Raw genomic sequence first — 24817 nt, forward strand, 5'->3', positions numbered from 1 at the left:
AAGGGAGCATCCATAAGACTGGCAGCTGATTTCTCAAAAGAAACTATGCAGGACAGAAGGGCTTGGCACAAAATATTCAACGTGATAAAGATCCAGGATCTATAAACAAGAATACTTTATCCAGTAATGCTATCATTTAGAGTTGAAGGACAGATAAAGAGCTTCCCAGACAAAAATAAGCAAAAGGAACTTATCATCAACAAGCTAGTATGACAGGAAATATTGGAGGGACTTCTTCAAGAAGAAAAAACATGTATCAAAAACAGGAATAAGGAATGGTAACAACTACATTCCTATCAATAAGTACCTCAAATGGAAAATAATTAAGTGCTCAACTAAAAGATAGAGTGGATGAACGGATAAGAAAACAAAACCCCTATGTGCTGCCTACAAGAGACTCACTTCAGATTAAAAGACATGCATAGACTAAAAGGAAGGGGATGGAAAAAGATATTGCTTTGATGGACCTAGAAGGTATTTAAGTCAGACAGAGAAAGATAAACACTATATGATTTCACTTATATGCAGAATCTAAGGAAAAGAACAAACTAATCAAAAATAGGCTCGCAAATATAGTGGACAATTTGGTGATGGACAGAGGGAAGGGGGATGGGGGTCTGGGAGAATGGGGTGAAGGGTTAAAGAAGTACAAATTAGTAGCTGATGGATGGTCATGGGGATGGGGAGCACAGCATAGGGAATGCAGTTAGCATTAATATGTTGGCTAGGTGAAGGGTCAGGGGAGGGAGGGAGCAATTAGGGAGATCGTTTTATGAACTATATAGATGTCTAACCAATGTACTATTTACTTGAAACTAATTAGAATAAAATTTAAAAAGTGGGACAATGATACAAAAGGAAGTACATAGTAAACCTTATAAAAATTCCTTACAAAATTGAAAAAAAAAATAGAATCTAAATATAATCATGCATCTAAATCTATTTACCAGTTTACAGGAAATATGAAGGAGAGAAGAATACATTAAATGACATGAGGACGCGATCAGCCAAATCCAGAATGTGAGAATTCCTACAGAGCAAATGATCAAATCCACAATTTTAAAAAGGGGGGTGAGTGGGATCTGGTATGGACTAAAAGACAATTAAGCAAACATCTGGATCTTGTTAGGGCCCCAATCCAAATGAACCAACTTGAAGATCAAAACATTTTTTTGAGATAAAAGGGGAAATTTAGACATGGACTGAGTATCAGAAAATATTAAGAATTTATAATTTTGTTAGATATCATAGTGGAATTATGGTTAACAAGTCTTTATCTATATTTAGAAGTAAAATAATGCTATGCTGGGATTTGCTTTAAAGTACCCCATACACTGCCCCCTAACTCGTGCACCTTTGATAAGTTGTGTGCATGTGAAACAGGGAAATAGATAAGAAAAAATTAGCAAAATATTGATAACTGTGAAAGCTAGGTGATGAGCACTTAGGGATTTCATTGTACTAATTCCGCCTACTTTTGCGTATGTTTGAAAATTTCTATAATAAAGTTTTTTTAAAAAAGGAAATAAAGAGAATTTGTACAGGAGCAGTAAATAATCAGGTTTCAAGATATTTGAGGACTTAAGCCAACTGTGATTGCTTTCTACAGAAATCTGGCTCAACAAATATATTTAGTTTCTAAGTTTTAAAAAGTGCCCTTAAAAAAAAAAAAAACAGATCAGCATGGGAAACACATGCAAATAAAAAACTGCAATAGAATATAAGATATAATAAAAGATTTATAAGGTATAGCAGAAATACAAAGGGATAGAGTGATCCACTCTATACTGAACAGAGAGTAGGACAAAGAAATCTTCTCAAGAGGTGGTAGAGACTAGACTTGTTTACCAGGAAAACAAGGGGACGGAAAGGTATTTTCATCAGAGGGAATATGTAAAGGCATGGAAAAGTGATAAAATAAGTGTTTGGGGGAATTACAAATAGGCTAGAATGGACTTCAGTAATAAAAGTTTGAAAATTATTCAAAGTTCTAAATACTAAAGTGTTACAAAGGTTTAGAGAGGGCATTTTATATGAAGGTTGAAGAACAGCTTAAATGTGAAGGCTTCTTCTGAGGGAAAGAAATCAAATTGTTAACTGTGATGATTTCTGAGTGGTGAAATTAAAGACATTTGAATGTTTATTTATTTCTTTATATTTACCAAGTTTAGAAAAGTGATTATTTTTGTAAAATAATTTTTCCACTCTTAATAGCTATACATAAAATACTCAATTCGTATAGAATTAGATTTACATCTCTCTATGGATTCAAAGAACTTCAACTTTTTCTTCTAAATATTTTATATGTAAAAATTTCAAATATCCATCCATCAAAAGCATTTATTTTAATTTGAGGGATCTAATAAATGATGGGAATGTACAGAGCATGTAATAATCTAAATGCCTTGCATATTTGAAGAAAATTCATGATAAAAATATTAAGCATATTAATGCTTCTCAATCTTTTATCCAGTAAATACCGCTTCAATTTCATTTGATTTAGTTTTGTCTTTTAAAAAACTCAGAAAAGTTTTCAATGAAATAAAAATAAAAACTAAGATTTATGATAGCCTACATTAATTCTCATTTCTTTTAAAACAGGTTACTTTTATTGCAAATTAAAAAGATGTTTTCATTGGGTAGATGAGTTACTGTAAGACTTTTGAGAGACTCTCTCAAACTATTTTTTGAAATTAAATGTGGTATTTTTGTGTGAATATATTCAATTCCACGAAGAAAGGTCCTATAAGATATTCCAATGATCAATTCTTACTTCAAAACTCTCAACCATGATGTTGATACTAAATGAAATATTGAGAGAACATTAAATGAAATGATAACACAAAAAAAGTCCATTTATACTTTGGAAATTCTGCCACTTTTTAATGTATAAAATTCACATGGAATTTAACATTTATAGTTATGCTGTCATCTTGCTGAAATTTTAATGTGAATGAAGTATGAGAAGAGTTATAAAAAGACCTCATATGAGTCAAGAGAGGCTTACTTTGTTGGTGTCTCAACCTAAAAGAACAACTGGTTCATTTGGAGGCTTACAACAATCTTCAAACAAAATTATTTTTCATCTAGAAACAATGTTCACTCTGGTTCTACCTCCCCTTATTTTCAAATAACTGTTTCTTATCTGTACAAGAAGCACAAAGTGCAGAAAATATATAGCTGTTAAAAGTTTTCAAGCTTTTTGTAGAGAAGGTATATAGCCTTGGTAGGTGCCAACTGACTCTAAACTGCTTTATAGTCATGTACTTCATTTGAAATGTAAACATTAGCCCTAAAAATCAAGTAGCAACTCAAAGCACTATAGATTTATAAACCTATTGTTCTTTTATTATTAATACTAAATAATCTTTTGCATTTCCCATTATCAAAGTAACCACATTAAAAATAGTAAAATAGGAAAACAAACCAATGTACCATATTAATATAGCCACTAGCATTACTTCAACTCAAAGATCTTTAAGGTGATCTCTTTTTTATTTTATTCATCATAATGTGTTACCATATTCAACATAGTCATAGTAAAACTGTCTTTGTAGCCATCATATAAAGGGCTGAATGATATTTTATTTAGTGGCTTGGCCATAATTACATAATTATCTCTCTATTTTATTCATTTGTTTATTTCTGAATTTTTATGACTTTATCTGAGCCCAAACTGACAACATATGTTGGGAGCAAGATCTCAAATACTCCTTATCTCTCTATTTTAGATAGTTAGATGTTTTAAGCCATTATAAAATATGCTGTAATTACCATATTTATGCATATTTCCCCCCATATTTTGGATTTCTTTTCCCTAGAATTCTAAGTCTTAAATACTTAACATTTCCAAAGCTCAGTACAGACTTCCAAATTACTTTCCAAAATTTAATAAGAATGCATGAGAGTGCCACATCACCTTCACCAATGAGTATCAGTTTTATACTCACATTTTATTAGGCTTTGTAGAACATGCAGGCTTTGGTTCATATAGTGAAATGACTAGCACTGTCATTCATGTAGTGAAATGACTAGCACTGATTAGTCATTTCATATAGTGAAATGACTCCACAAGGTGGAGCTAAAAACACAAATATATTTTACAAGTACCAATATTTCTCTCACAATGCTATTCCTGAAATACTATAGGGAGTTTTTCTTTTAGTAATAATTTTGAAGCATTAGAGACAAAACTTTGGATTGAATTTTAAATATGAAAGTTAGAATCAGATTTATGAATCTGTACATGGGACAATTTTTCTCAAAATGTTTATGTTTCTCTTTCCATCTTGAATATAATTGAAATAATTTTTAGAATCAAATACCTCTCAAAGAAGGCAGTAATAAAGATAACTGTGCCAGAGAAACAATAACATACTATTTAGGTGGGCTTTTTAAAAGTATATTTTTTAATTTAATAAGACATTCTATCTTTATCATAAGAACTGTAGGAAATAGAGGAAATCTATGAGCCAATGGTCCAGAAACAATGACAACTTTTAGTAGGCAAGACCATTAGGTAAGTATTAATTTATAATGGATTAATGGACCTAAGACTGTATCAGCTATTAGGAAGTTAAATCTCAGGAATTCTAAAACATAGCTTTGAATCATGGATACAACTGATATTCTACTACATCCTAACAAATACCTTTCCTCTTTCTCTATCAAAATCTTCTGCCCATCACCCTTTAAACACACACACACACACACACACACACACACCCCCTAAGTATCTTAAAGGATAGAAATGAATTTGGTGATTAGTTCTATTCTCTAATGCATCTGACAAATAAAAAAAGAATTAAAAAAAAAAAATACATCTGAAAGTAACATTTTCAGCCTGACTTTTCAACTGTGTGGAACTGGTTTTTTACCTTCTGTCATCTAGTAATCTTCCACCAATCTGTATAGTTCCAGGCCCAGGATGTATAACTAAAGTATACATTCCTGATCCTTTGTCCCTGCCTCTGACAGGCAATTACTAAGGTTCTTTTTCTTCACTATCCAAGTTTTTCTCCAATATCCTTAGGTAGAGCTAGGTACGCAAAAGTGAGGAACATGGAGCCAGAGTTACTATCTCACAATTCAACTATCTTCACATAATCCATATCCTTCTTCTAGCAATTACCACTTAATTACATTCCCTTGATGTCTAGAACTCATTATAAGGTTCATTTCTGAATCAATAATTTTAAATAAAAAGAAAACCACTACCAAAACTAGAATTAAGGAAATATAGTATTGTGAAAACAGTCTAATGCCACCTCTGTCAATATGAAAATATGTTTATAAAATGTTTCTGAAGAAAGCACATACAAGCACAATTACCTTCCTTCTATTACTTATACCTTTTGTTCTAAGAGTGCCCTACGGAGGGAGACCCTCTGTTCAAGCTCCCGAAGCTCTCGATCATGTTGTGCCTCGGCTTGCATCTTGATTTTGCTCTGATATGCATTCAACAGCTCCAGTTCCTGCTGTAGCTGCATCTTCAAAACCTGGCACTCTGCTTCCTGTGCTTCATCCAAACGCAGCTGAAACAGAAAGAAAACAGATATATCCTACTGTGAGCTATCTATTCATGACCTATGGAAAAGAGTGTGAGAGAAGACAGATTACTCTTGTAGGATACGTGATTGTTCTCTCTTGTATCTTAGAGTAAACATCTCTGAAAAAGGATGGCACAGTAACCCATGGTGACATAAAGATAACGTTATCATAAGCTATTTGGAGCATGCCTAAATAACCATATTTTTCTTAAGACATATTTAGAATCTGATTAGGTGATATAAGACTCTGAATCTCTTTTCTTCAATGGAAATAAGTGCAAAACAGGGACTAGCAAAACTACAGCCTATGTGCCAAACCTGGGCAGCTGAGTGCCTGCGCGCATGCGTGTGTTTTAAACAGCCCACTAGTTAAGAATGGTCTTTACACTTTGAAATTTTAAATGGCTATATAAGTACCTACAGAATATCATCAATTTTGCCTCCTGGCCCACAAAGCCTAAAATACCTACTATCTGGCCCTTAAGAAAAAGTTTACAATGCTCATATAGACAATATTTTATATTAGCACTCAAATGTGACCATTTGGATTTTCAATTAGTATTTTTTGCCCAATGCTTAACAATGCTGCTGTTCTAACCTTCATAAGCTGTTGGGATATGTACTAAACATGAGAGGTACCAGCAGAAAGCTTATTTAGAACTTCGTGCCTAAATGGATCAATGAGAATTCTACAAATATGATGTCTGCTTCCAAGCAATGCTGAGAACAGGAAGAATACGAAATACTACCACTATTTCCCAAGCTGTAGAAGAGCTATCACTTTCAACTAATATTTTAATTGCTGGGATTTTATTCAGATGGCAGAAAGAAAGGGATGCTGAATTGTTTTGTCTAAATAAAATTAACTCACAGCTTGTGTGGACAGCATTTCATTAATACTGTGGTCATACTGCTCAGCCAAGATGGCTAACTTCCGGGTCTGCTCCTCCTTGAGACGTTTCAGAACAGCTTTGTGCTCACTCTTTGGTGTAGTCTCCAGTAGGTGATTTCTTAATGCTTTGTACTGTCTGGTTTGGATTTTGCAAGTGTCCTGAAACTGCTTTTTTATTTGGAGTTCTTTAGACTAGGAAGAAAAAAATAGATGTATATAATATTAACATATGGTATTTGGTATATCTTATGCTTACATGAAAACAAACACTACTTAAAGAAAGGGGAGAATAAACAAAAAGGTCAGATCACAAGGTTGCAGGTACTGGGTCAAACCACTGAATTCTATATACTTTTTTATAACAAAACTCTTAAATCATGAGAATACCAAGCACCTCATTTATCACAGGGTTTCAAGCAATACTCATTTTGCTAGTAAGTTTAGTGACTTGAGTAAATATAAAATTTTGTTTTGATTACTGTATATATTGATAGAAAATTAAATCTCTTTTCATGCATTAAATGTAGTAGACATAAAAGCACTATATAAATGTAGTAGATATAAAAGTAGATATGGCCAGACAATATTGTATCAGACTCTGAGGCATTAAATAAGCATATTTACTTTGTTCCTTATCTGAGATACTTTGCTCCAATAACAATCTCAATCCAACTTCATAGTCTATGACAGACCCCATAAAAATTAGGTATTAGTAACTAATACTGTTGTTACAATTGGTCTTTATCTTAAGGGAATAAACTAGGTAGAAACATATTTAGTAATAGTTTACTCTTTAACTCTGCAACCAAAAACTTGAAAGTCAGTAGAGTTAACTAATCTTTCAAATGTCAAACAAAAGTTATGGGCAAGGGAGGGGACGACCCTTCTTGGGGTGATGATAAACATGAACTACATAAACATTTCTGTGATAAAATAATTTGAGTTCAGAGACATAAGAATTTTGGCTTTAGTTTTTGGTTAATCATAGGTTAGGCATCCCATGAACTCAGGTTTTAACAAAACTTAATAAGGTGAAATATGTTTCTATAAGGTGTACTGATCAAGCCTACTGGTGAGAATATATTCATTTACTACACTAAGGCAGAACCTACAGTTGAAATTATACCTTAATATAAATATCACCAGATATTAATTGGTTGATTCAGTGTGCAACGAATGCATATATGACCAAAGTAATACACTTGTCAAGGAAGTAGTTGTTTGCCTCCCCCACCCATTCTATACCATCAAATATAACCTTTCCATATTTTATACCAACTGAGGCACTAAGTCATGGTCATATACCTTTATTCTGTGAAGGGTCAATAAATGTCTAGCTAGAAAGAGAAACTTTTGGCTTAGCTATGCTTAATAGCATGGCTCTTAAATACTGCCCTCAGTTAAAAAAACTCTTCCAAGTTAGCCAGGAACGGAACAATGAAATTTAGACATTGTCTTCTGCCTCTGTATAGTAGCCTCCACTCCTTTAAATTTTTTTATTTTTTAAATATTGTGCCAAGATAACTATAATCATTCCATATCATTAGCCTAATGAGAAAAAAAAGGACTCCTTGAAAATAATTTCTTTCCACTTAATGATTTTTTCCCAGTTTTACTGAAAAATTGATATATATCACTGTATAAGTAAGTTTAAGGTATAGAACATGATGGTTTGATTTACATATATTGTGAAATTATAATAGGCTCAGCTAACATCCATTTTTTCATATAGGAATTTTTTCCTCAACAAGAAGGATAATACTTATACCAAGAATAAACTATATCCCTCAGTGTTTGACTCAGTGAAAGCAAGATGAATGTAAGTTAGTTGTTTCTACTCATTTAACACTGACAAAGCACCAGTTGGATGGCCAATGAAGAAACAGCAGAGCAGGCAATAGGTGTTTACCCAACACATTTCATAGAAACGGTACTCCAACCCCAACAAATCTTAGTCAACTTAAATGCTCAAACTGTAGCTCCCCTACCCACCTTTAAAATCTTGGAGAAAGTTGGAAGAGGTAACTACTTCTTAGATACATAAAAATAGGATAACTTGGTGTTAAAATATAGTCTGTTTTATTCAAATTGAGTAAGTAGATAGATATACACAACTAAGAGGAACATGGTGATTTTCTTTTCTACTAAACTAACAAAACAATTTCTTTTATTGAAATTCTTGAGCTCATCTGTCATCAGAAGGAGGCATTCTATCCAAAGTCTATGATTGTGAAACATTATTATTCTCCTCACTTTTTGTGTAGTATCTGCAAAAATCAGACTAGTGTGTACAAGTTTTCAAACTGAAAAGGCTCCAACAGGAAACTCTAAGTGTTAAAAATCAAACAACTATTTATCTCAGAGAAATGCAGTCATATCAGATTTACAGTATAACTACAGAAAACTAATAAGCTTTCAGTATGGTTTACTTCTAGATGCTGCTGACTTTAAAACCATAGTTAATTTCACAGACATATTGTTTTAAAAATCTATTCTGTAGCCGAAGACTACATACTTCTCTACTAAAAAGGCAAAATAAATCTGAAAAATCATTATGAATTGCAATTTTTCTAAGTAATGACTAACAAAAGTTATGTGGGTAGTCAACATAAGCTACATTATAAATGATATTAATTAGCTGTTTTGAAGTCACAGCAGAGTGAAATTTTACTCAGGTTCACAACAAAGGGAAAAACAGCTGTTCTTCTTTATTTGTTCAGAACAGCTTGTTTGACTGGAATTGGGTAGGAATTGGAGATACCACTGGATGTGGTGTAGCTTCTACATTTTGACTTAGAATATCTCTGAATGAATTTCACTTCATTCCAGGACAGTTATTCATTTCAGACCAAGAATTGTTTTATTGTTTAATTATCAAATAGTTTTGAAAAGAAAGAAGGGCTTAAAAAAGAAAATACTATGGAATCTGGGCCTTACTAGATATAAATAAAAATTTTAAATGTGAAGACATGTACAGATTGAGGCAATAATATGGTTAGTAGCCTATAGAGTAGGTGGTTTTTGTTTATTAAGAGTCATATGACTATACTCCTTCAAATATTTATTACAAGTCATAAAACTTGAAAATTTCTTGGAATTGTTAACTCTGGTTGACTTTGGTGAATGGGGCTGGACCAGGTGGCTGAAGAGACAAGGGGAGAGAGGGAGACCTTTAACTTTATAAGATGCTTTGGTATCGTTCAAATTTCATACCATGTGAATGAATTCCTCTATTCAGAGCAAATATAAAATTTAAAGTCCTGAGATGATTCCACTATTCCTCTTAAGATGAGTATTGACCATGAAGGGAGAAGAATTAAAAAGGTATTTTTTCATTCACTGGCTTCTCTAATGATAAGAAATTTAAGCATCTGTTTTGCATACAAATCATATTTAGAGCAAATAACATTCCAAAACTATATTACTTGGAACTGAGAGAAGCCAACAAGTTAGCATGGTGACATGTAATATCAGCACTGAACAGCTGGGTACATTTAAAATAAGAATTTTGATTCTTATTTATGGCACTTCTCATAGTTAAAATATGGCCATTTTAGAGTACTCTGCTGAGAAATACATAAGCAAAAGTCTCTAGCTACAGCTACTCCACATTAAAACTAACCAAATATACTTAAAATGAAAGAAAATAGTCAATTTCTTTATGACAGACATCTATCTGTCTTAAGACTTTTACTGTTTATATGGATGCCTTTTATCTCTTTTTCCTGTCAAGAAGCTTAGACTAAAGATACCTTCAGGCTCTTGGGCTGTTGTCGAACCTCCATGACATGCTTTCGCCTTAGTTCTCGTTCTCTTCGCTTATTATATTCCAGCTGGTTAGTGAGCTCAGTTTGATGCTGCAATCTGATCAGCTCACAGCGCATCTTCTGAATTGTGTTGAGGTGGCGGAACTCCAGTTCCTGCATGGACTCATGCTGTCGCAGTAGCATGGCATGCTCTAAGTCCTTTTGGGTCTGCCTTTTATTTAATTCCTAATCCATAACACAAAAGACAAAGGTATACTTTACTGCTATATAATGCCAGGAAAAAAAATCCCAAGAAACAGATTAACTAAGAAATAGATGTAATCCTCTTATTCAATAATGGCTTCATAGTAAATATTAGAGTTTTATGACTTTCACTGTAGTAAATGGGCAATTAGGAGCACAGATTTCCATATTCTATTCATTTACTATTCATTAATACTATTTTATGCAGTAAGCTTAAAACATACCAAATCTATCTCAAGAGGCTTAATGTATTTCCTTCTTTTATTGTTTCCTAATTTTATATCTGATGAGGGCTCCTAAGACATCTTTTGAATTTCTTCAGTTTACTATTCAATCCTACTACATGTAATACACCTACTATAGTGTGGTGATTAAGAACATGGACTCTAGAGCTGCTCTGCCTGTATTCTAATTCCTGCTTCTGCTACTTATGAGCATTAAGTCCTTGGGTCAGTCCTTGTGCTTCAGTTTCATAACTTCTCAAACAGAAATAATAATAGTTATTTTCTAGAGTTAATGCGAGGATAAAATGAGTTCGCAAATGGAAAGTTCTCAAAATGATACCTAGCACATGATACTCAATAAATATTATTTCTTTTTTCGGATTAAAAAGAACAAATATACAATACACACAAATGTAGAAGTCAAACTTGCCCCTTTTGCCTCTGCAAACTCATTCTCCAGAGGCCAACAGTTGGTATAAATGCTTCTCAACCTTCTCTATCCTTATTATGATATATCTATTATATAAAAACATACAGTTTTAAAAGCTGAATAATAATATATATTATAGGCATGTAATGTGCTTTCTTCACCTAATAATATAATGGACATATATCTAGATCAGATCAGTACATATAAATTTTTTTCTAAGTTTCATAGTAAGCTTCTGTTTTGCAATACCATAATTTTTCCATTTTTTGCTTTATAAATAAAATTCAATAAATATGCATGATGCATCATATAATCATGTTATTATTTCTTCAGAACACATTTCTAGAAATGGATTTAATGGGTAAAAGCATACGTGCATACTACATTTTAAAAGCTACTTTTCAATTATGCTCCAAAAGGGCAATATCAATTTATATTCTTACCAACATTGCCCATTTCCCCTTGCCACTACTAGGACTTGATGTCACCAATCTTTTAAATTGTTCTTATCTAACTGATGTAACTTTTAATAAGAATTTTTAAATTATTAGTGAATGTGAACAATTATGCTATATTTAAAGTTTATTTTAAGCCACTCTTAGAAATAAATTTACCTATGCTCATAGGTATCTCTGATGAGAACAACTATTTATTTCATTGGTATAAGAGTTTCTACATTTTCTCAATTAATAATTACATGATTATTAAATGTGTTAAATAATAACACACTTCATGACACCCATTTCAGATCAAAAGGCATTAAATTATCCAATTTATTTTCTCACATTTAAAAATTAATTTTCATTAATGATTTAATATTTATTATTTTTAAATAAATATAATATTTGTTAAATGCTTATTATGAGCCAGATACTAGGATACAAAGACCTGAATAAAATCTGTGACTTCATATAATTTCTATCTTAAGGGGGTGCAGGAGAGAGAGACTTCCTCCAAAAAAGTGTGTGTATATAAAAGAAAAAGTACAAAGAACATTTTAAAAAAGGAGAAGGATTTTGTCATCAGGGAAGACATTTCTGAGGAGGTGACATGTGAAGAGAGATATGAAAGAAGGGAGAAAACAAGTCATATCTATATCACGGGATTTAGGCAGAGGGAAGTACAAGTACAAAGACTCTGAGGCTAGGATATGACAGACCTTTTTTCAGGAAATATTCTGATTTCACATCATTCAAACATACCTCCCTGACAAGGTCCTGCTCCAAGTTATGGCGCCCAAGTAACATTCTTCTCTTGAAGCGACGGCATTCCAGCTCTAGGTATTGTCTCTGACGTCGAAGAAGATTAGCCTCTTCTTCTGCTTGGAAATGCTGTATATTCTCCTTTTGCTTTGAAAGCCACTCCTGTTTTTCTTTTTTTGGAGTGCTCTGGTTTTCATTCAGCTCCTAGCAACATAAAAAAAAAACTTAGTTCAAAATACATAAAAATTAACTACATGAATCTACCATTTGGTATCTGGTAAATTTAAATAAAAGTACTTTATCTGTGTCCTCTCAAACGCTCAGGCAGGGCAATGACCTTAAGGAGGTAAGTAATACTTTCCCTTTCTTTGCATTACCTATGAAGTAGGACAGGAAAAGAAAAGTGTACACTAGAAAGCATGTATACCTTTTAACTTGGTACAGTAACATTTATGATAGTTTCTAGCTTCAAAAGCACAAAATGATTGGTAAATGAAGTAAAATACATCTTTCTTTAAATGCTTCCTGAGACCGAAGGCAGTGCTTTCAGATAAAACTCGTATGTGAATTAAACTTAGGGCTAAAATAGTTATGTTTCAGTTCTTGGTTTGACAGTCTAAACATTAAGTTTTTGGCAAAATTATGGATGGACTAAATATAAAAGCATTAGAAATTAAATTGAATATTAACAAAACATAAGAGAATAGAAACCTTCCTTATGAATGGTATTTAATATTGAACATTAAGAACTACAGAACAAATCAAAACCAATGTTTTTCTACAGCATTTTAAATGTCATCTCATAAACTACCTAAATGAAATGCATGTATATTGGGCAAAATGAGAGCACTGATGATACACTCAATGAGGTAAACCCTAGGATGCTAATTAATAGTATAATTTCAACCTAAAAAGCATCCACACTGCACAGAATATAAATCAGCACAGAATATAAATCACCTTTCCTAAGTATGATTTTTCAGAGACTACTAACCTTATGGTCCTTCCCCTGTATTCGAGAAAAAGACCAATTCTATAACTTTAGTTCATAAAATATTCAAACACATAAAAACAGAAAGCACATAAATCAGTAGCTCTCAATGTAAGACTGTATGTGTATGTACACAATGGGAAGAGAGACATACATAGAGAATCACCTGGGTATCTTTTTCAAAACTTTTGCCAGGGAACATCCCCACCAAGACTCTAGTATGATCCTTCCTCTATATAGAGAATCATTATACTAAATAAACACACATAAACTTGGCTTCTAAAAGAAAATAAATTTATTAGTAGGACTATATGCTATATGCTTAAAGGATTATCTAAACCAATGTACCTATAAAACAAAAATTTCATTTCAAGGGGAAGTAGAACTATAGAACTGCGTTTTGTTGAATATTTGTTTAAAGTTTAAACAAATTTGTTTAAACCCTATTTACAATCTTTTAAAACTCAATGTTCAAATACAGAGTTTGCTTCTGTATTATAGTCGTGAGAACATATTTCAGGTTACACCCTTTAGAGTTGGAAAATCTTGTCAATGATGCTCACTTGGCAGGGAATATATAGCAAGTCCTTGTGTGACTAATATGTCCATAATAAAAGTTATTTACGTGATTGTAAGGCAAATTCCTACACACACAAAAGCATTAACATCAAAGAGATTACTGTTATCAAGATCAATTAATTTACCACTGTGCTAATAATTAATTACATGGATTAAAATTTTCAATCAATCTGTAAGAGGGAATATATCATTTTTATGTCCTCAACACTACCCTGAATAATTACTCCCTTTCAGAAATTACCTTGGAACAATTGAGGCTTTCTTCAAAGTTAAACTATATCTGCTTTTAAAAGAAGTTAAAGAGAGCAGCTTATAAAGGGCAAATGAATATGAAATCATATGGCCATAAAGAAATAATCAACATGTTCTCCTGTTAAAGAGCAAATATGCCCCTTATCCTTATTCTATGTTAAAATCAGAATAAGAACAAATTGTTATAATCTTCTGAGCCAAAAGTAAGAAAGAAGGTATGGTTTACTTTTAGAGAAATATGTGACTTTTTATCACAGCTCAAATGTTTTTATTTATAATGAGCCAGTTACTTAATAAATGGATAGAAAAGCTATTATAAATAAAGTAATTTATATTTTCAGGAGATAATTATAGATCCTACTCAAGTGAAGATTCTCAGTTCGCTAATAAGTAATTGATTATAATTGATGTCTTCATTCAAACTGATATACATTTAGTGGCCACAACAACAGAAGAAAAATTTATCCTGCATAGGGAACATAGTCAATAATATTGTAATAATTATGTATGGTGCCAGGTGGGTACTAGACTTAGCAAAGAGATCACTTCATAAGTTACACAAATGTCTAACCACTATGTTATACAACTGAAACTAACATAATATTGAATATCAACTGTAATTGCAAAAATAATGAAAAGGAGTTCAAGATGGCAGAGTAGGTAGATGCTATGTTTGCCTCCTCCCATGACAGCATTAAAATTACAATTAAAATACAGAATGATCAACCTAAAGAACCATCTGAAGACTAGATGAACACAAGTCCTATAACTAAGGATATAAGGAAGTCACACCGGGACTGGTAGGAGTGGCAGATATGCAAAATGGGATGGCCCCTCTCCCATGTGTGGCAGTTGAGAAAGGAGGGATATCTCGGCTGCAGAGGTACCCCCTGAAGAGTGAGGGGTCCCAGCCCCACACTGGGTTCCCCAGCTTGGAGCACCAGTGCTGGGAAGAGCAGCCCACAGAACATCTGTGAAAATCAGTTGGGATTCTGTCTCCTTGATAAGATAGAAGGCAGCTGGAAAACCCAGGCATCCTCTTAAAGGGCCTGGGCACAGACTCCCTCACTCCCAGGAACTCACCCTGAGCTTCTGCAGATGGATAGCAAGTGGGAAGGTGCCAAAGACATACAGGGAAAGACTGAATGTGTGGCTTCTAGGCAAGGGCTAGACGAAAAGCCGCCACTGTTTCCATGTTGAGCCCCACACCACCATCCCCCGCCTCCCCCCTCGGCTAGATGTGAATTTCTCTTGGCCTGGTGAGCTCAGCTCACTCCACCCTGGTGACTCCCCAGGACTCTGCCCCACCCAACTTAGCAATGCCAGAGGCTTTTCTTTTGTGGCTGGCAGGTAGCTGTTGTTCGCCAGCATTGCAGTTTTTCTTGGACAACTCTCAGGGGTTCCCGCAGGCCCACAGTGGGTCAGAGGTGGCTGGCCTCGGTGGGCTTTCAGACTTTTGCAAAGGGGCCCCAGGCTCAGCATAGGTGCCAAATCTGAATCTGCATTAACCCATTGAACACTACTCGCCCTACACTGGTGACTCCTCAAGATCCTGCTCCACACAACTCCTATATCACCTGAGGTTCCTTCAGCAGCTGAGCCTTATGGACAGGTGGCAGGCAGTAACGGGCCTAGGGGATCAATGGGCCTTTAGCTTAGCTGCCCCAAGCCCAGTACTGGTGACAGCTGGCCTTGATTCACAGAGTGGCTTCGTCCACAGAGTGGCACCTCCAAGTCAAGCACAGGCAGTGACCAACTGTGAATCTCTTTGTAGCTCCTACCAGGTAGCCCTGGACCAGGCAAAGGCAGTGGCTGACCTTGGTCTGTACAGGCGCTCCTTTTAAGAAGCCCCAGAACCAGCACACCTGGTGGCCAGCTTCAAACCATAAAAGATCACCACCTGATTAGCCCCACAAATGGTATACACTAGAGTCCTCTGAGACAAATCCCATTTCATGGGGTCAGCCCTCACAGAGTAGTTTGTATGCTGTGGGCATGGCCAATTCTCATAACCAGTCAGACCGAGGGTCAGTTCCATCCACTGATATGCCAACAGCAATCAAAGCTTACCTACAACAGGTCACACACAACCCACACAAGGGACACTTCTAGAACACCTGACTCAGGTGATTGGGAAGATTGTGCCTCTGGGCCCCAAAGGGCACCTAGTACGTAAGGTCTGCCAAGACTGGGAGACATAGCAGAAACAAATACAGAGTGGCAGCCAAAATGAGGAAACAAAGAAACATGTCACAAGTGAAAGAACAGGAGAAAACTCCAGAAAAAAACGAAACAAAATGGAAGCAAGCAATTTACCAGATATAGAGTCCAAAACAATGGTTATAAGGATGCTTAAGGAACTTAGTGAGCACTTCAACAAAGAGATAGCAACTATAAAAAAAAAAAAAGCATAGAAATCATAAAAATGAACCAGTCAGAAATGAAGAATACAATAACTGAAATGGAGAATACACAAGAAGGAATCAACATCAGATTGGATGAAGCAGAGGATCAAGTCAGCAGTTGGGAAGATAAGGGAGAAGAAAACATCCAATCAGAACAGCAGAAAAAAAAAAAAAAAAAAAAAAAAGAAATGAGGACCGTTTAAGGCTCTGGTCCCCACACTTTTTGGCACCAGGGACCAGTACTCCTGAGACTCTAATGCCTGATGATCTAAGGTGGAGCTGAGGTGGTGATGCTAGTGCTGGGGAGCGGCTACAAATACAGATGAAGCTTTGCTCACCTGCTGCTCACCTCCTGCTGTGCGGCCTGGTTACTAACAGGCTATACCTGTACTGGTGCACGGCCTGGGGTTGGGGACCCTTGGTTTAAGGGACCTCTGGGACAACATCAAGTGTAACAGCATTTGCATCATAGCGGTACCAGAAGGAGAAGAGAGAGAACAAGGTTTTGAGAACCTATTTGAAGAAATAATGACTGAAAACTTCCCTAACCTGGCGAAAGAACCAGACATACAAGTTCAGGAAGTAGAGAGAATCCCAAACAAGATGAACCAAGAGGTCCACATGAAGACACATCATAGTTAAAATGCAAAAGGTCAAAAACAAAGAATCTTAAAAGCAGCAAGAGAAAGGCAGTTAGTTACCTACAAAGGAGCCCCTGTAAGACTGTCAGCTGATTTCTCAACAGAAACTTTGTAGACCAGAAAGGATAGCGCAAAATATTCAAAGTGATGAAAAGCAAGGAACTTTTTTATAACCAAGACTACTCTACCAAGCAAGGCTGTCATTTAAAATTAAAGGCAATATAAAGAGCTTCCCAGACAAGAAAATGCTAAAGGAATTCATCACCACCAAACTAGTATTACAAGAAATGTTAAAGGGACTTCTTAAGAAGAAGGGGGGGGAGGGGATAAACAAAAAAGGAAACATAAATATGAATAATAAAATGGCAATAACTATGTACCTATCAATAATCACTTTAAGTGTAAATGGATTAAATGCTCCAATCAAAAGACATAGGGTAGCTTAATGGATAAGAAAACAAGACCCATACATATGCCGTCTACAAAAGACATACTTCAGACATACTTTCAACGTGTGAGTCAAAAAACACACACAGAAAGTAAAGGGATGGAAAAAGGTATTTCATGAAAACGGAAACCAAAAGAAGGGTTATATTAAGACACAAAGAGGGACATTACATAATGATAAAAGGATCAATCTAACAAGAGGAAATAAATCTTGTGAACATTTATGTACCAAAAATAGGAGCACATAAATAAAGCAAATATTAACTAATATAAAGGGCGAGACTGATGGCAATACATTCATAGTAGGGAACTTTAACACCCCACTGATATTAAGGGATAAATCTTCCAGATATAAAGTCAATGAGAAAATAGTGGTCTTAAATGACACATTAGATCAGATGGATTTAACTGATATTTTTAGAGCACTTCACACCAAAGCAGCAGAATATGCATTCTTTTCAATACAGACCACATGTTAGGCCAGAAAACAAGTCTCAATAAATTTAAGACTGAAATCATATCAAGCATCTTCTCTGATCACAATGGTATGAAACTAGAAACCAATAACAAGAAAAAAATGGATAAAACACACAAACACATGGAGGCTAAATAACACACTACTAAACAATGAATGGGTTAACAATGATATCAAGAAAGAAATAAATCTACAGCCATGCTACCCTGAACACGCCCAATTCCGTCTATTCTTGGAAGCTAAGCAAGGTTGGGCCTGGTTAGTACTTGGATGGGAGACCACCTAGGAAGACCAGGTGCTGCAGGTATTAAAAAAAAAAGAAAAGAAAAAGAAATAAAAAAAATATCTTGAGACAAATGAAAATAAAAACATGACTAAAATTTATGAAACACAGTGAAAGCAATCCAAAGGAAATTCACAGCAATACAGACCTACCTCAAGAAACAAAAAAAATCTCAAATAAACACAATCTAACCTTATACTTAAAGAAACCAGAAAAAGAAAAACAAAAACAAACAAAGCCTAAAGTTAGTAGATGGAAGGAAATAAAGATCAGAGCAGAAATAAACAAAATAGTCTTATAAAACAATACAAAAGATCGATGAAACCAATAGCTGGTTCTCTGAAAAGACAAACAAAATTGATAAACCTTTAACCAGACTCATCAAGAAAAAAAAGAGGATCCAAATAAACGAAGTTAGAAATGAAAGAGGTAAGTGACAACTGATACCACAGAAATACAAAGGATTATAAGGAAATATTATAATTATCTATCAAGAAATTCAACAATCTGGAAGAAATGGATAATTCCCACAAACATACAATCTTCCAAGACTGAATCAAGAACAAATAGAAAATCTGAACGGACTGATCACTACTAACAAAATAGAATCAGCAATCAAAAACTTCTCACAAACAAAAGTCAGGCTAGATAGCTTCACAGGTGAATTTTACCAAACATTAAAAGAAGAATTAACATCTATCCTTCTAAAACTATTGCCCAAAATTCAAGAGGATGAAAGGGTCCCAAGCTCATTTCACGAGGCCACCATTATCCTGATTGCAAAGCCAAAGACACTACAAAAAAAGAGAATTATAGGCCAACATCCCTGATGAACATAAGATCCTCAACAAAATACTAAAATCCTCAACAAAATACTAACAAAACAAATTCAGCAATACATTAAAAAGATCATACACCATAATCAAATGATTTATTCCAGGGATGAAAGGCTTGTTCAATATCCACAAATCAATTAATGTGATATAGTAAACAAAATGAAGAATAAAACTCATCTATTGATCATATCAATAGATGCAGAAAAAGTCTGACAAAATCCAATATCCATTTATGATAAACTCCCAGGAAAGTGGAAACAGAGGGAACATACCTCAATATAATAAAAACCATACATGACAAACCCAGAGCTAAAATCATACTCAACAGTGAAAGGCTAAAAGTGTTTTCCTTACAATCAGAAACAAGACAAGGATGCCCACTTTCAACACTTTCATTCAATATAGTATTGAAAGTCCTAGCCACATTAATCACACAAGAAATAAAAGGCAGCCCAATTAGAAAGAAGTAAAACTGTCATTATTTGCAGATGGCATGATACTATATAGAGAGAATCCTAAGGATTCCATCAAAAAACTATTAGAACTGATAAATGAATTCAGTAAAGTAGGATACAAAATTAACATTCAGAAATCAGTTGCTTTCCTATATACCAATAGTGAATTATCAGAAAGAGAAATTAAGAAAGCAATCCCATTTACATTGTAAAAAAAAAAAAAATACCCAGGAATAAATTTAACCAAAGAGGTAAAAGACTTATGCTTGGAAAATTATAAGACATTGAAGAAAGAAACTGAAGAAAATACAGATAAATGAAAATATACTGTGCATATGGATAGGAAGAATAAACATCGTTAAAATGTCCATACTACCCAAAACAATCTGTAGATTCAATTCAATCCCTACCAAAATACGAATGGCATTTTTAACAGAACTTGAACAAATAATCCTAAAATTTATATGGAGCCATTAAAGACCCTGAATAACCACAGCAATCTTGAGAAAGAAGAATAAAGTTGGAGATATCAAACTATGTTACAATGCTATAGCAATCAAAACAGCATGGTAGCAGCATAAAAACAGACACACAAGACAATGGAACAGAATAGAGAGTCCATAAATAAACCCATGCCTTAGTCACTTAATTTATAACAAAGGAAGAAAGAAAATACAATGGGGTAAAGACAGTCTCTTCAATAAATGGTGTTGGGAAAACTGGATACATGCAAAAAAAATAAAACTAGATCACCTTCTTACATCATATACAAAAATAAATTCAAAGTGGATTAAAGCCTTAAATGTAAGAACTGAAACCATAAAACTCATAGAGGAAAAAGACAGTAAACTCTCTGACATTGCTCTTAGTAATATTTTTTCTGATATGTTGCCTTGAGCAAGGAAAACAAAAAGAACAACAAAAAAACAAATGGGACTACATCAAATTAAAAGGTTTTTACAGCAAAGAAAAACATCAATAAAATGGAAAGACGACCTAATGAATGGGAGAAGATATTCACCAATGATACAGCTGATTAAGGAGTTAATATCCCAATTTTATAAAGAACTCAAGCAACTTAACACTAAAAAAACTAGAAATTAAAACTGGGCAGAAGACCCAAAAAGACATTTCTCCAAAGAGGACATACAGATGGCCGATAGACATATGAAAAGCTGCACAATGACACTAGTCATCAGAGAAATGCAAATTAAAACCATAATAAATTTTACCTTGCACCTGTCAGAATAGACATTACCAATAAATCAAAAAACAACAGGTGTTGGCAAGGATGTGGAGAAAAGGGAATCCCTCATGTACTGCTGGTGCGACTGCAAACTGGTGCAGACACTATGGAAAACAGTATGGAGGTTGCTCTAAAAATTACAAACAGAACTGCTAACTATGACCCAGCAATTCCCTTCTGGGTATTAATTTGAAGAAATCTAAAACATTAATTTGAAAAGCTATACATACCCCTATGTTCATTTCAGCATTATTTACAATAGCCAAGATATGGAAGCAACCTAAGTGCAATCAATAGACAACTGGATAAAGAAGAAGTGGTAATATATATACAATGGACTATTACTTGGCCATAAAAAAGAATGAAATCTAACCATATGTGACAACATGGATAGACCTGGAAGGTATTATGCTAAGTGAAACAAGTCAGACAAAGACAACTACGATATGATATACCATACTTATATGTGGAATCTAAAGAACAAAAGAAAGAAACAAAACAGAAACAGATTCATAGATGCAGGGAACAAGCTGATGGTTGCCAGAAAGGAGGGGGCTGGAGGTGGGGCAAAAAAGGTAAAGAGATTAAGAATTACAAATTGGTAGTTATGAAACAGTCATAGGGATGTAAAGTAAAGTATAGAGAATAATAGTCAATAATATGAAAATAACTATGTATAGTGCTAGGTAGGTACTAGTCAGGAGAATTACCTTGTAAATTATATAAATGTCTAACCACTATGCTGTATACCTGATACTAATATAGAATAATATTGAATGTCTACTATAATTGAAAAATCAAAAAAAGGCGAAAAGGGGGGAGTGAAGGGGAATAAGTGGTTTGAACTTCCAGGTAAAAAAAAGATAAGTCATGAGGATGTGATGTACAGCATAGGGAATATATTAAAAAATATTGTGATAGTGTTGTATGATATCAGATGGTTGCTGGACTTATCATGGTGTTCACTTCTTTAGGTATATAAATGTTGAATGACTGTGGAATATACTTGAAACTAATACAATATTGTATGTTAGATATATTTTAATAAAAATCTTTAAAAAAAGAAAAGAAATTTATTAATGGTTCTTTGAGTTGATCAACATTTGGACGTAATCAAGAATCAGATAACTTGGCTTGAAAATTTTATAAAATAAGTACCTCCTTAAGCTGTTCTTTTCGAAGTTTATATTCTCTTTTCTGGGACTCCAAAAAGCTATTTAGTTCTTTCTTCTGTTGGGCCTGAATATGTTGCTGGAATTTTTTCTCTTCATTGGCCATCACTTTAGCCTTTAAGAAATTTTAAAAATGGATCAAATTAGTTAAGTAGATAAGATTCAAAGCAGCAGTTTAATACTTTTCACCAAGGATACCTTTATTCTCCTTCCCCCAAGAACATAAAATCATTATGAGCATTACCAAATTAAGAACTCTCAAAAAATTATTAAGTATTACTCAGCATCTTTATTATTTGAATTTTAGAGAACCAGTAAAACGGAACTCACCTTTAAAATGCTGACCTTTAACAGTTCAAAAGTTTTCACGTTTTTTTTATTTAACAAGAGTATGCCCTCCCCCCACTAAAACTAAACAAATATATATTTATCTAAAAATATAATTAAATTATTATCTTTTATCTAGATTTATTTGTATATTAAATGACCAACATATATTAAATAATATAAAACTGTTAAATATATATTATTTATGATTATATATGCAATGCATATCCATTGTAGAACATTTAAGAAATACAGAAAAACACAAAGAATAAAAATCTTATATGATTTTAGTACCCAGAGATGACCAAAATAAACATTTTGGTGCATACCTTTCCTAATTTTTTCTATGCACGCATATTTTTTAAACAAATCTGTTTCATGAATTGCTTTCCTAAATACGTTAGTTTCTATTTCTTTCTAAGTTATTAAAAATACTACCCAATGCCCAACAGGATTCTAAATATTTGTACATTCTTTCACCAAATTATTTCAGAATCAAAATTTATTTACACCATAAATTATTTTGCCAAGTTCTCTACCATAGTGAGAGAGTGGTTTTTTTCTGGGAGCAAGGGTGGACAGAATAGCTATGATAATTCCTCAATGTTCAATAGCCAGACATATTTGATGATATTGTATGAATATACTGAGCTTACATTTTACTTGAAAAACGTGACTATCAAAATAAAATGAAACAGATGGGACACCAAAAACAGAAGAAAAGGTTTCACATAAGAAGAATCCTTAAAAATGCACCTTTATCATATAATAGAATGATACTTATTTGTAAATAAACAAATGGGCTAAATCTTAATCTCTCTTAATTTATAACCTCTAACATGCCCTGTGTATATTATAATAATCTTCAATTACTCTGACAAAAAATCCTGCTATAAATTTCAAAACGTTTATGAAAAATACACAGAGAATTATGAAGGTTTTTTTGAGACCACAGAGAATTATGAATGATTTTTTGAGACCTAAACCACTTCTTAATGGGTAATCTATCAAACTCCTCAAATAACCAAGATACCTGAGGCCTAGAACAGTTGAATGACTCACCACTGTAACACTATAAAACTATCAAGTGTCAGGAAATGATCCCTTGTCTATTGGTTCCCAGACTTAGTATTTGATATTATAACACATTATGTTAATATTTCTCCCTTTCCCCAAATGATTTGCTTGGTTCAAGAGAACAGATACCCTAACATCAAAATGCTACCTTGATTAATTCTAAGATGATTATTTTTGGAAAAATAATAATACTAAATTAGCCACCTCTTTTTCCATAGCAGCCTGATGTTTTTTGATAAGTTTCTCCATTTCTGCAGCAAAATTGTTACGCTGAGTTTCAAGATCTTTGTCTAATCTGAGGCGATGTTCATCCATCTCAGCCTTTAACTTATTTTCTAGAGTCATCAGCTGCTTTTGATGTTGTCTCCTCATTCTCTTATAGCCAGACATCTGTTCTCTAAGCTCGGAGTCCTGCTCATGTTCTTGCATTTGCCTGGTAACCTAGACAAACAAACGATGGAAAGAAAAGAATAAAACAAAGCAAAACTTTCTTACAGCATTTGAGACCACTGTACTATTAACTAAATAGGCAAGTAAAGTAAGATATCCCAGCTAGCAGTTTCCAGTTAAATTTCTAGTAAGTCTTTTAAACAAATAGACAAGCTGGTTCTAAAATTTATATGGGAATGTAAAGAACCCAGAATAGCCATAACAATCTTGAAGAGAAAAAAAAGTTGGGAGACGTACACTTCCATAATCAAATTGGTATGGTTGTTAAGGATAGGCTGAAAAGATCAAAGGAACAAATCAAATCTAGAAACAGACCCATACATATTCAGTCAACTGATTTTCTACCAAAAGTTAATTCAAAGAGGAAGGGAAAGTGTTTTTAACAAATCTAGCCAAAACAACTAGTCCTCTGAATAAAAATAAATAAATAAACCTTGACTCCTATATCATTCCATACACAAAAATTAATTTGAACAGAATCACTTAACCTTAACATTAAACCCAGAATCAAAAAGCAGAAGAAAACATAGAATATCTTCATGACCTTGGAGTAGGCAAATATTTCTTGGACAGTACACAAAAAGCAGAGACTACAAAGAAAAAATGCATAAATTGGATTTTTTGAGGTAAAATTCACATAGAATTAATCATTTTAAAGTGAACAACTCAGTAGCATTTAGTATATTCACATGTTATGCAATCACCAACTCTATCTAGTTACAAAATATTTTTATCACCTCAGAAGAAAACCCTATATCTGTAATGCAGTTGCTCCCCATTCTCCACTTCTGGTAACCACTAATCTGTTTTCTGTCTCTATGGATTTATCTGTCCTGGGTATTCATATAAATAGAATCATATAATATGTGACCTT

At 33.7% G+C, this 24817-nt stretch overlaps 1 protein-coding gene and 1 pseudogene across 3 annotated transcripts in view; one reads left to right on the plus strand and one right to left on the minus strand.

The window, feature by feature from the left end:
• TAOK1 (TAO kinase 1) overlaps positions 1 to 24817 on the minus strand; it is a 145881-nt gene that overhangs the window by 11782 nt on the left and 109282 nt on the right. For all 3 annotated transcript variants that reach the window (XM_023530556.1, XM_023530557.1, XM_011359929.2), the window contains 6 exons: positions 23698 to 23934; positions 22076 to 22204; positions 12308 to 12511; positions 10194 to 10433; positions 6421 to 6633; positions 5352 to 5534 (listed from right to left, as the gene is read on the minus strand). In XM_023530556.1, the coding sequence (XP_023386324.1) occupies positions 5352 to 5534; positions 6421 to 6633; positions 10194 to 10433; positions 12308 to 12511; positions 22076 to 22204; positions 23698 to 23934 (1206 nt within the window). The remainder of the gene's footprint in view (positions 1 to 5351; positions 5535 to 6420; positions 6634 to 10193; positions 10434 to 12307; positions 12512 to 22075; positions 22205 to 23697; positions 23935 to 24817) is intronic.
• Positions 18286 to 18404, plus strand: LOC111739543 (annotated as a pseudogene).

The sequence above is a fragment of the Pteropus vampyrus genome, unplaced genomic scaffold, assembly GCF_000151845.1.
Source record: "Pteropus vampyrus isolate Shadow unplaced genomic scaffold, Pvam_2.0 Scaffold50, whole genome shotgun sequence".
Lineage (NCBI taxonomy): Eukaryota > Metazoa > Chordata > Mammalia > Chiroptera > Pteropodidae > Pteropus > Pteropus vampyrus.